Genomic DNA, 13528 nt, shown 5'->3' with positions numbered 1-13528 from the left:
GATTTCTTCTTTTTCTTGTCCTTTTTTTTTTTTGAGGGAGAATACAAGGTGCTAATTAGTTCAGCTTCTTTTATCTTTTTTTTTAACACCTTAACAATAATCTTTTCCACTCCAGCTGTGGAAAGTACTTTCCTGGTTTGTATTTCAGTTTTCATTCATAGTACCTGACCTCACGTTAGCAAGTTCAACCACTAGGAGCATGCCTTGGCTGTGTGTGATGGCTGTCAACTGTATTCACAACACACAAAAAAGAGGCAGATAGATGCACCTCAGGCTGGGTAACAGAGTGAGATCCTGCCTCAGACTGAATAACAACACAGAACATATCTTTTGTTTTGTGGTATCCTGTTATAAATCTGATTTGTGCCCACAAGCTCACTTTTTGAGTAATGGCCCTCCCTTGGTGCTGTTCTGAGAAGAGATGGAACCTTTGGGATATAAGACTTAGTCAAAAAATGGATCACTGTGGTAAGGGTCCAGCCTACTCCATCCTTTGCTTCTGTATCCTATTTTCTTCTTATCTTGCAAGGAGGTAAGTTGTACCTCTGCTACTACTGAAGCTGCTCTTCCTGAATCTGCTCCTGGTGCCCTACATTTATCATCATTTCAGACTATACCCTTCTGAAACCAAACAAAATAAACCTCTTTTCCCTTAAACTAACCATAGTGTTAGTTATATAGTCATAGAACAGGCAAACCTAATTAATACATGAGAATAATAATTCATTACCAACAGTGATGGGAAACATGTATAAATGTGTACACTAAGTAGACGTTGTACCTAAAGTATACCAAAAAAGCCAAACAAAATACCTGAGCAAGCTCTTTCTGTTCATTTACCAGTCGGCCACAGCTAGCAATCATCTGGTCCAGGGCATACAGACGATCTTCAAGTCCTTTAATGGCTTTCATATTCTGATTATCAAGTTTGGCAATAGTTTGATGGCATTCTAATATAAATGGTTGAATAATCTTTGGGTCAAGCTAAATGAGAAAAAAACATATAGGAGTAAAATCTTCTGGAAATAGTTTCAACTATATTTCACACTAATTGAACAGGGTCAGATATAAAAGTGATAGAAAACGACACAGAAAAACCATGCGTAGGAAATCAAGTTACACTTCCAAAGGAAGGTTACTAAGACTCGTCTCATCCTAAACAGCTGGTGCTAAGCAAATACAATAAAAAAATCAAGTGCATAATCCAGTAATCACAAACCTCAATCAATGCTATAATTTAATCATTTCTCAATATCCTTAAGAAAATGCTATTTTCAATGTCATCAAAGTCATATAAAGTAGAGGAAATAGCAACAAACTCATTCTTGGGCCGTAACTTTTATCAGTTCAACTTCTCTCAAATAACCCTCCACAATCAGGCACCTTGGCATACATTTGCAATTTAGAGATAAGGAAGCAATGCAGAAGAAAGGCCTGCACAAGCAACTCACCCCCGTCTTTAAAAAGGCAAGATTTTTTTCTTCCTCAGTAATACAGAAAAACTTACTGCAAGGAAATAGCTTAATCAATGTGCTATCTTAATTTTAATCTTTACTGAAAGGAAACAGCTTGATCAATATGCTTTCTTAATTTTTAATTCTACCTATTATCTGGCTTTAATTCTACATTTATGATGGTGACTATTTTCTAATAAAAACTAGTCACAACTATCGAAAAACCTTGTTCATTAAAGGCAGAAAACCTTTGCCAATCTCTTCAGGTCTGGCTGGCTCCTTCACAGGTTCCTTCACAGATTTCTTCTCAGAATCTAACTTCCATTTACAGTTATAGTTTTAATATTAGGCACAACATTCCATCCATGCATCCATCCATGCATCCATCCAAAGACAGGGTCTCACTCAGGGATTCAAACTACATTGCCTAGGTTAGTTTTCAGTGTTGGTATTATAGGTGGGAGATATTGCCAACAGCGAATTGTTCATCATTACTGTTATTGCGGTACTGGACCTTGAGCCTGCAGCCTTGGTAGAAAGTGTTCTACTTCTGAGAGCGGCGGGGCTGCGTCCCCAACACCCCAGCCGCCTGCTAGCTCATGCCCGAAATAACAACACACAAACTGTATTCATTTAAACACCGCTTGGCCCATGAACTCTAGCCCTTACAGGCTAATTCTCGCACCTGGACTAGCCCATTTCTAATGATGTGTATAAGCACCCCAAGGTGCGCTTACCGGGAAGATTCTAGCCTCCGTCCATCCTGGGTCGGAGCTGCCTGGGAGAGCGGAGCCTGGCGTCTCTGCTCCAGAGAGCAGAGCTGTTGGGTCTGTCCGGGAGCAGAGCAAAGTCTGACCTTACTTCCTCTTCCTCCCAGAATTCTATTCTGTTTTCTCCTCCCACCTATGCTTTAACCTATCAGGGCCATCCAAGCAGTTTCTTTATTGCTCAGCCAATGAAATCAACAGATTGATATGACACTCCCACATCACTGCACATGAGGTCAGAAGATTTCTGAGAATTAGCTCTCTTCTTTCACCATGCAAGTCCTGGGGATTGAAGTAAGGTTTTTCAGCTTTACCCACTAGGTCATACTGCCAGATCCTAAACTCAACTTTTAATGGAAGAAACCTAGCATAGTTTTTCAAGCCTCAGATGTGATCTTAAAGTGCCTGCTAATATCAATATGAAGGTATCAACCAAGTGTGTGTGTCTAAGCACATGTACATGTGTGGGCATCAGTGTGAGCTCTCCAAAGCCATGACACACATGTGGAGGTCAAACTACAACCAGTGGAGGTCAATTCCCTCCCTCCACCATCCTTTACCCACTAAGTCATCTCACTGACCAATGTCTTTGGACTGTCCTTCTGGTCTGCAAAGGAAATACTTGATGAGGCCATTTAAGTGGGGCTAGAGAGAGGGTGAAACAGGAAGACGGTTCAAGTGATGTGAACAATGGTCAGAAAGAGAAAATAATGGATTTTGAGTTTAACATAATTTCTGTGAAACTTATAAACACTATCAGGCAGTGTTGGTGTACACCTTTAATGTCAGCACTCGGGAGGCAGAAGCAAGTGGATCTCTGTGAGTTCGAGGCCAGCCTGGTCGTCTACAAGAGCTACGGAGAAACCGTGTCTCAAAAAAACAAAAATAAATAAATAAATAAAATTAAATCAGCTTTCATGCATTTTGACAATAGTGTTTGCTGGGGTGAATGCCTAACTGAATGGAATACCTACCTATCACATCAGATGTTATCAATGACACAGATGCTCAACACATTAGGAAACCAAGATCTTAGAGGCATTCACTTGACTTATAACTTAAGGTAGGCAGTGCTGTTCCAGGCATCCTAGAACACTTAGACCGGTTTGTTTTTTCTTTTTAAAAAGAATTAATGAATCAAGAACCAAATCTGTTTTCTCACTAAGTGCCCCTGTAAGCAAAGCCCAACTATTCCAGTCTTCATATTCTAATAACTGAAATCTTCAAAACCTTAGTATTTTGTGTCAATAAAACAATTTCCTTTGTGATGCAAATGTTTTGCATCAACTCACAGAGTAGATATAAATTGACATTTGTCCCAGGTTTACCTCTAGAACTGTAAATGTAATGCCTTACTGACCAATTTTGATAGAATAGTTATAATTTCTCATGTAGGGAGATGTTCACGAGGAAAAGACAACTTTCTGGACGATAGAAATATTCAACACTATGTGTTTAGTTGGTAGTGATTTATCTTTCAACTACTCAAAAATTACATAAACCCTTCTCACTTACAATAAAATCAAAAGCATGGTTACAAGTTATTTGATCCAATCTACAAATTCCAATCTAAGGTATATTGCTTCAACTATAACTTTAAAGCCCACCGCTGCCACACACTCAACACTTACCCTGCTCATAGAATCAAAGCACTTCCTGACCAAAGATTCCACGTCATTAGGTCTATCTTGAACATTTATCCAGTCTAATAAGGACACATTAAAAAAAGGAAGATCACTGTCTTTCTCATCTACTGAAGCTTCTTCTTGCTGGACAGTACTTTGACAAGATTCCCTAAGTCCTTTGCCCCGTTCAGCATCGGTGGGATCTGGAGGTACATGTTCCACTGACTTGTGAAATGAGGTTAACATGGATGTATTAGTTGTTCTAGGCATATCAGGAGAGAGCACCAGTTCAGTGGATCTTTTCATCTCAGTTTTCTCTGAGTCTTCATGTTCATTTAAAGAATCCAGTCTTCCCAAACATTCCCTGTAACTATGTCTGGTTAGGCACTCCAAGAGAGGAATCTTGGCCATTACTGAAACCGCGGTTCCTAAACTTAATATACAAAACATCAGTCAGTAAAGCAAGTGTGTTCTAGTACCATGCAATGAAATCACAAAACTTCAAAACACCAGCCTTACCGCTGTTCCACATATGTTCCATACATATGCGCTCTTTCATTAGCCAGCTAAAAGTATAGTTTAATAGAGAGGTGATAGCAAACACCAAAATAGAAATTTATAGTAAAGCTAGCTTGATTATACTAAACATGTAGATGTTAACTTTTAATCAAACTCTTTTCAAGTAAAACTTTTTTTATTAGAAAAAATATAATAAAACAAAGGTTGGCCAGAATAGTCCCTCAGACTATAACACTACCGTTAACACAATCAAATAAATTCAATGTGCTGAAAGCACAAAATAACTCTTATACTCACTACCTCAGGAAAATGGACTGAGACATGAACTGTTAAAAGAAAATGGGGGAAAATATGAAATCTCTGAGATTTCACAAAACTATATTGTATATAAAAAGATTCAGGTCCTTATTAAGTAAATTGATCTGGTTATTGGGAGTCCCTCCAAAATAGGTACTTAGAAAAGTTATTGTAATAAACAATTAAAAATGATCTGTTAATGCTGACTATTCATTCTCTTTCCTATCAATATTTCTTTTTTTTAAATATTTATTTATTTATTATGTATACAATATTCTGTCTGTGTGTATGTCTGCAGGCCAGAAGAGGGCACCAGACCTCATTACAGATGGTTGTGAGCCACCATGTGGTTGCTGGGAATTGAACTCAGGACCTTTGGAAGAGCAGGCAATGCTCTTTAAACCACTGAGCCATCTCTCCAGCCCCCCTCGATATTTCTTTCAGTGTCAATGAAGTCCAAAACTTTTCAATAAATAGTCAACCTATAATGCTGAGGGAAAGGAGCCATGTGGCCAGGATGCAATTTAAGAGCAATAATCTTTGTCTAATACAGGGAAGAAGTTGAATTGAGTCCCCAGAATCACTAAAAAAGAAGTAAAGATTAAGGAAAAGTAGAAAATTAAGAGAACATGCTATCACCTCTAATAAAAATTCAAAGCAAAGAAAAAGAAAATAAGAAACTAGAATACAAAATCTGGAAAGTACATATATGAGCATGAATTGACAATAGTTATTTTAAGGCTGAATTAATGCTTATTTAAATATTAATTATAGTTCTGTAGTATGTTTCTTTAATATATAAAGAACTTATACTAGGAGGGCAATATTTTAAAGATAACTTAAAATTGTCCATGTCTGATGGCTTTTTTATTTATATGAGATGTGAGGTCCTTTTTTTCCCTCTTCTCCATTTTACATTTTCTCTATTGGGCAAATTATAAAGAAAGATTCTTATTTTTACATATTACTCTAAGTTTTTCATATGACTAAATCACTCAAGGGAGAAAAAAGTTGTGGGACTCAAAATATGTATTTTTTAAAAATTACATTAACAGCCATAATTTATAGCTGGCTTGGTGGCATATGCCTTTAATTCCAGCACTGGGAGACTGAGGCAGGCAGAACTCTTGTGAGTTTGAAGTCAGTCTGGTCTACATAGTGAATTCAAGAACAGACACGACTACACAGAGAGATTCTGTCTCCTGGGTGGATGGATGAATACCAGCATAAAAAATGCCTAAAACCAAAACAACAAACAAACGAACAAAGCACCAAACCAAAAACCCACAACTTAACTACAGCATGATTCTAATATGGGCCAGTGAGATGGCTGAGTGGGTAATAGGAAAGGTCTGAATCCCACAGCGGAAAGGAAAAAAAAATCAACATCTAAAATTTGTCCTCTGACTTCAACATAAGCACCATGAAACACACAGGCCTGTACTTGCACATAAGAACAATTATTATAATAATATCAAATGTTTTAAGACTCTAAAATTATCAGTTAAATAAACATATGGCCTCTGAGGAGCAAATATCCAGTGACTGAAAATTACTGATAAATTTCAAAGGCATTATAAAAATCCACTTAATGATAAACATACTGAGTAAGTTTTAACTTGATGTCTTCTATGGACTGCAGATAATCTGAATAAATACTTTCAAATTTGATAAGAAGCTTTTGGTATGAATTTGAACAGTCCTCCAGATTGGCCATGATTGCAGCCCAGCCTTGGTGCTGTAGATGTTCATCATGGACAAGACCTTCACAGAAAGAGCAAAGCTTCTTGGCAACTTCATACATTTCCTGTTTTACAATGAGAAAGTATAAAAGAAAGCAATGATGTGTGTGTACATGTTTGCAAATACATACACACATATATTTTCACAAATATTTGTGCCAAACATAAAAGATTGAAAATGCATTATCAAATTCTAGAGTAACACAAACACATGTTGAAACTGTCACAGAGTCCTCAAAATATAATTGTGTCTGTGTGCACGCACTCTCACGCACACGCTGTGGTGTATATGTATAAGTTACCTGTGCGATAGTATAAACATGGAAGCCTAAAGAGAATATGAGGTGTCCTATCACTTCCATTTTAGTCCTTTGATACAAAGTCTGGGCCTGGGGCTGACTGGTAGCCAGCAAGCCCTGGTGACAATTCTATCCACTGACCCCCCAATTACTAGGATTAGCACATACAATTATTCCCAGATTTCTATATAAGTGTTGGGGACTCAAGTCGTCATTCTAGCCCAGCAAGTATTCTTACCATCTGAACCATTCTGCAGCCCTAAGAGTCAAATGACTTTTAAGAACAGATGACTGGAAGTTAGTTACAAAGAATGAAGTACCAACTGTAAACTGATAAAAACCGATGTGAGAGATTTCTCTTGTTTAGAGAAATTCCCTGACACAAAAAAATCTGGACCTGTAGAAAATAAATCACTCTGTCTTAGACACTTTAAAAAAGAAAAAAGGGGGGAAGACAAGTAAAGACTTTTAGAAGCTCGGGTCACTAATGAAGGTTCAAAGAAAATACTGACATAAATTAGAAATGAAAATTCCAAATGCTGGAAAAAAATAATGTGGAAAAGAATAGAAAATGTAAATAAAACTCAGTTCTACAAGAAAAAAATCAGCAGACCAAATTTCTTTAAACAAAGGTAAGTTATTTAAGCAGCTAAGATGTTTGAATCTTTAGAAAGACTTTAAAAGCAACTGAAAATTTCCCCCTTTACTTAAAAGTACACAAGGCCCTAAATAACCAGATAATTTCCAAACTGCCTATAAAACAATACAAGGACTGGCATTTTGATTCACTTGAATCTCAATACCAATGTTCCTCACTCATTTCAACTATTAAATTTTTAATGTTTTTTTCATCTATAATAAAAATCATCTCTCCTGATATACAACATTATTCTTTTTTTAAAGTTTGTTATATTTATGTGCAGAAAACTTAGCAGTGCACATTTAACCCAGTTTAGTTGTGAGTTCTTGCACTGCTATTGCCTTCGCACAGGTTATCTTGGTAGACAAGGGTGCTCTGGCAAAGCTGGGGAAGGTATCAGGACCAATTCATGACAGTATTATTCTTAATGTCCGAGTATAATCCTGCCATAGGTTTTCCTTGTCTAATACCTTTATCTTGCTTTTGTTAATTTACATTTTATCACCTTTCCCTTTAATCAGTTAAAATATATTAAATATTCAATATTACATTTTCTTAGGAGACCAAAAGGTTTATGCAAGAAGATGACACCATCATCAAGTGGGCCTGACCTCAGCCCGAATCAAGTTCTATCAAGTTCTGAGAGGTCACTTCCTGCTGTCAGTCAATCACAAAATCTGAATGTTTGTATACAAGAAAAAAATCTTTTAAAATCCATGACTAATGAATAGACAAATAACAAAATGTTACCCCCACACCAAAAAAAAAAAAAACAACAACAACAACAAAAAAAAAAACTCAAATAGAAGCCTGATGCTCTCTATTAGGCTACACAGCAGCTTCATCAGCTCGTGCTCCCTTCTGCTTCAGGTTGCCACTTTGATTTGAATGTGTGAATTCTCATCTCTGTTTCCCTGTCACAGGAACCTTCCGTTCAGTCCTAAGTTTTATTAACCAACACTGAAACTTTACTAAATGTTTACCTTCTAAAAATTACAATATAAACTATTACTTCACATGTTCTAAGACACATTCTTTATCTCAAAAAAAAAAACATAGCAACCTCTTGACAGCATAGAGTCAATGGCACTACAGTTAAGTAATAGTAAACTATAAGAAAAACAAGACATAGGGTATGCCTGTTGTAATTCTAGGACTCTGAAAGCTAAGACAGGAGGATTGACAGTTTGAGGCTAGCAGAAGTTACACACATAGACCCTATCTAAAAAAAAAGAAATACTATAACAAAACAGGAAAATCAAATAATTGTCAACAATATATGGGGATTGAAAGTATTGGTAAATACTACAGATGAAAAAGGACTGTGATTCCTTTTCTGATAAGGAAAAAGAACTGTTTATAAAATTACCTGAGCTTTTTGTCTATTCTAACATGGGTACCTAATCAACTAAAGAATGTTCTAAAGTAATTATCTGACCACCCCATTTTGGTGAGATGCTGGTCAAGTCATGTTTAAGACAACCTTCTCACACTATCTAGTAATATAGAGAACTAAAATTTTAAAACTAGGTATATTAATTATAAAATATAATTGATTAATTTTCAAAGATTTATTTTTATTAATATGAATTACAGATATGTATGCATGCCAGATGAGTAGAGGTTCCTGTGTAAGTTAGAAAGAAGCCTGACTTTAAGAAGAGGCCTGTGAAACAATTATCAGAAGGATGCTTACTGCCAAGTAGCTGAGTTAATCCTAGGAAAATACGTTGGAAAAAGAACCTACTACCACTAGATGTTTTCTGACCTCTATGGTTTTCACACTTGATCATGCACACATGCACATGCACACAAACTCAGACACACATACACACACACTAAAACAGAACATAAAAAAATGTAAGTTGGGTATTTTTAATGTTATCTATGTAATTTTGACTTCTCTGCTAACTAGACTTGAATGCTTTTCGAAGCAATTAATTAAAAAGAGGTGTTTAGATCTTACCACTGCAAGTTGTGTCCTTGAAGCAACAGTGTGGAAAACTGCAGGCATCATAAGAGACTCCTCAACTTTTATTTCCATGTCATTCTCTGTTGAAAAGGTAGTTTTAGGAATAGCAGGTGCGCGGTCACATAAGATCATTTCTTTGTTAAAGAGAAAAATTGGATTTGTGTCCTGTATTTAAAAAATGCAGAAATGATAGGAATGTTATAAATGATGATCTTGCACACTGCTCCCCATCTTGTGAGAAGGCAGAATGTGCAGTTTAGACACCTACCGTTCCAGCACTGTAGGTACACACTCTTCGATCTGTAGCCATGCATTCTCCTCCATTGACCACTAGCACCTGGTGCTGAATAGCAATCTTGTATTTGCTTTGAATGGCATGCTTAAGGTCAGCCACACTTAGAAAAACAAAATCCAGTTATTTACATATGCCTAGTGCCTTTATAAAAGCAGCACTTCATTAAAACACTTACACATACCATAATATGCTACTGAATTTCATTCTAATATTTATCTCAAAAATAAAAAAGGTAGCAAGTTTCCTATTTTTTTTAATTAGATACCACAATCAACTGGCTGTCCGTGAATTAAATGCCTACTGGGTCACATCTAAAAGTGAACCCATAAAACACAGGCAGCACTTATGATTACTTTTCTGGGTTTTTATACAATTGTCAAAGGTATAAATGGACATACATGTGACATCTAGTTTGGTCAACTGCCTCAGAACCCATAATTTTTGATTTTTTCACAATACACTCTAGAAAAACATTAAGTCTAAACCAAGTGAAAACTCCTTCCTTTCAGAAAAATTCATAATAATCCATAGCCACATGTGTAACCTGTAATCCCAGAAGGAAGAGCAAGTTCAAGACCAGCCTGGGCTTCAATAATGAGAAAAGTCATCCCTAGAGAAATAAAACTATATTGATGAAAAATGTATTTAAAAAATAAATAAGGGCAGAGAAGATAGCTCTGTGGGTAAAATTCCATGCCTATTGCACAAGCAAAAGGAACAGAGTTTGAATCTGCAGAAATCATATAAAAAAGGGGAGTAAGTGATGGCCCATGTCTATAACCAACACTAGGGTAGGGAGGAGACAGGCAGATGCCTGGATACACTGGCTAGCCAGTCTAGCCAGATCAGAAAGCCCTCATCTCAAGGGGTGACAAATCAAGACATCAGACATCTATATCTAGTTTCTACACATCTGTACACATACCCATATGTACATAAGCATGCACCACGTATGAAACAAAATAAAAATCATAAAATAACCATTTAGTGGCATTTGTACATATGGGTGCTTGGTGTACATTTTGGTATGTTCGCCTGTGCCTGAATGTGGACATGAAGGGTTGATGGTGTGGGTTATCCTCCACTGAACCTAAAAGTTCACTGTTTTGACTAGACTGGGTGCACAGCACACCCTAGGGATTCATCTATCTCTGCCTGCTTTCCCTTTCCCCACAAAGGGCTGGGTTACAGGAAATACTGAAACATCAGGTTTTTTATATTGGCATTGGGAATCCAAACTCAGGTCCTCTTGTTTACACAGCAGAAACGTCCTTCACCCACTAAGCTCCCTTAGTGACATTTTTAAAAAGCTTTTTATTAGCGCATTTTAATTATACATAATGTGTTTCATTATGACACTTTTGCAGATTCTCATATTCATTTTCTCCTTTTCTCTCCCATTCTCATTGGTCTCCTCCTTCCTCTTTCCAGCCACTTTCCCATCTTTTTCCTACTGCCGTGCTCACTTTTTATTTCGAGATTAATTAGGTTTATGTGAAGAGCATGGGTAAGGGATTGTGTACAGGAGTTTAGGCAACTTACCAGTGCATCCACTACTAAAGAAAATCTCTGCTCCCAGTACCCACTAACTGACTATGGATCTTCAGGGAGAGAACTATGTGAGGCCGTTCCTTAACCTTAGTACCATTAACGACAAACAAAAACAACAAAAGACCCTCTTTAGTTTGTGGATTTGTGCTTTTCCCACAGATAGCTGTGCACCATGTGTGTGTCTCTTGTTCACAGAGGCCAGAAGACGGCACCAGATACCCTGGAACTACAGTTACAGGTGGTTGTGAATCACCATGTTCAAACAGATCCTAATTCCTCTGCAGGAGCAACAGTGCTCTTAAGTGCTGAGCCATCTCTCCAGTCATCTTACTGCCGTCTTTAAAATAAGTATGATTCAAGTTACTGGCAATAAATTCAATGAGATTAGCTTATTCTGTAATGCTATCATATCATTACTATGAAGAAAGTAGCCTTGAAAATGGTGTGTACTACTTGTTTCTTTTTTCTATATAAGCTTAAGAGAACATTCAAATTTTGGCATCTTAATCAAAGCAGAAAATGATTAAAAATGAGCTGCATTCATTTAAAATTCCATTTGTTTTATTCTCTCATTAATAAGCCAAACAAACTCACTGACATATGCATGTATACACATAAATACAGACAGTAAGAAAGTAAGAAATAAAATGCAACAAAGTTTTTTTTTGTTTGTTTTTTGCTTTTTTAGACAGGTTTCCCTGTGTAGCTTTGGAGCCTGTCCAGGACCTCTCTCTGTAAACCAGGTTGGTCTCATTGCCTCCCAGGTGTTGAGACTGATGGAATGTGACACTACCGCCTGGCACAACACAAAGTTTTTAAAACACACAAATTACTGAAAACTGCAAAGTGATGCATGTTGCTCTAATAAACGTTCAGTTTGGAATTGCCGGTTCTTCGTTATAACTACTAATATAGTCATGAAAATGACACAAGCACAGTTTAAGAAATCTGAGCCTATCATTTCAGAATGCCAACAATTGTGCATGATGAATAAGGAAAAATCCTTGGGATATGCTGTAAGGCCACTAGGGTTTTTTTTTTTTTTTAAGATAAGATCTCATTGTATATCTTTGGCTGCTGTGAAAGGCCTATTTCTTCCTATCTCCAGGGTCAACTGCTGGGGCAAAAAGTGTGTTCACCACATCCAGTTGGTGACTTTCAATATAGATTGGTTACAAATTTTTTTTTTCTTTTCTGTGTGTGTATTTGCGTGTACTGGACATTACACATGTGCCTGTTGCCTGTAGAGGTCAGAAGAGACCACTGGACTCCCATAACTGGATCTGTAGCTATGAGTGCTGAGACTGAACCTGTTCTCTTCAAGAACACATGCTCTTAGTCACTAAGCCAACTCTCTAGCTGTTTTAGAAGGAGGTTTCTTTTTAATGTTTGTATGTATATGCACATGTGTGTGGTATATATGCACATGCACATATATGTCACAACTTCATGCTATCCACAGGAAGATGATTTACCTCCCTGGAAACAGCATCTCTCACTCTCTTGCATTAGGCTAGACTGTCTAACCAGTGAGTCCCAGGGGCCTTCCAAAACTGTGTTAACAACCACACACCGTGACAACTGGCCTTCCTATGTGGGCTCTGGGCATTAAAGTCATGTTGTGTTTGTAAGGTAGGCGTTCTTATTGACTATGCCGTCCCTACACCACAATAGGATATTATATTTTCTTAAAATATGGTATAAATTCGGGATGAAAAACCAGAGAAAAGTGAAATACAACTCACGTTTGCACAGTTAGCTCAGTGTCAAATGTTAGAGTGGTCCCAGTGTTAACCAGAAACACATATAACTTCATGATGATCTTTCTGGAATCTGTGAGCCGTACCTCACACTCTGGTGCACTTCCTAAATGGAAAAAATAAAGTGGGTAATTCAAGAGTATGTTAAACACCTTCATCATCGCAACAGAACACACAAAAATTTAAAATGTAGGTTGATTTTCAGAAGTGAATTGGATAACGCAGTCAACTCATATTTTTTTAAATGAGACTATTGAAAAGCCTAACACTTCTACATTGCACAGTTGGCTTGTTTGCATGAGGAAAAGGCCCATCACTAGAAAAACAATGTGTATTAATTTTCCTTGCTTTCTGTATTCAGAATAAAAATTTTGGGTGCCTAGAGGTGTAGTTCAACAGAGTAATTGACTTGTATGCAAAAAGATCTAGGTTTAAGCCATTATTGAGGATTAAAATAATACAAAATGTGTGTGTGTGTGTGTGTGTGTGTGTGTGTGTGTGTGTGTGTGTGTAGAGTGGGGGTTATATACTTGTAATCCCAGCAATCAGGAGGCTAAAGCAAAAAAGATGGCTTTGTATTCAAAGCCAGCCTCGGATACCTATTAAG

General features: G+C 37.0%; 1 protein-coding gene across 1 annotated transcript in view; it reads right to left on the bottom strand.

The window, feature by feature from the left end:
* The window catches only part of Rb1cc1 (RB1 inducible coiled-coil 1), a 59390-nt gene that overhangs the window by 25712 nt on the left and 20150 nt on the right, over window positions 1–13528 (bottom strand). Inside the window, exons 3-8 of the mRNA XM_050163641.1 lie at window positions 12907–13027; window positions 9584–9710; window positions 9310–9480; window positions 6267–6469; window positions 3853–4279; window positions 814–984 (exon numbers count right to left, since the gene is read on the bottom strand). Coding sequence (XP_050019598.1) covers window positions 814–984; window positions 3853–4279; window positions 6267–6469; window positions 9310–9480; window positions 9584–9710; window positions 12907–12977 — 1170 coding nt within the window. The 5' untranslated portion in view covers window positions 12978–13027. The remainder of the gene's footprint in view (window positions 1–813; window positions 985–3852; window positions 4280–6266; window positions 6470–9309; window positions 9481–9583; window positions 9711–12906; window positions 13028–13528) is intronic.

This window comes from Alexandromys fortis, unplaced genomic scaffold, assembly GCF_014885135.2.
Source record: "Alexandromys fortis isolate MF-2015 unplaced genomic scaffold, M_Fortis_MF-2015_v1.1 scaffold_18, whole genome shotgun sequence".
NCBI lineage: Eukaryota > Metazoa > Chordata > Mammalia > Rodentia > Cricetidae > Alexandromys > Alexandromys fortis.
This window is presented reverse-complemented; position numbering and strand designations above follow the sequence as displayed.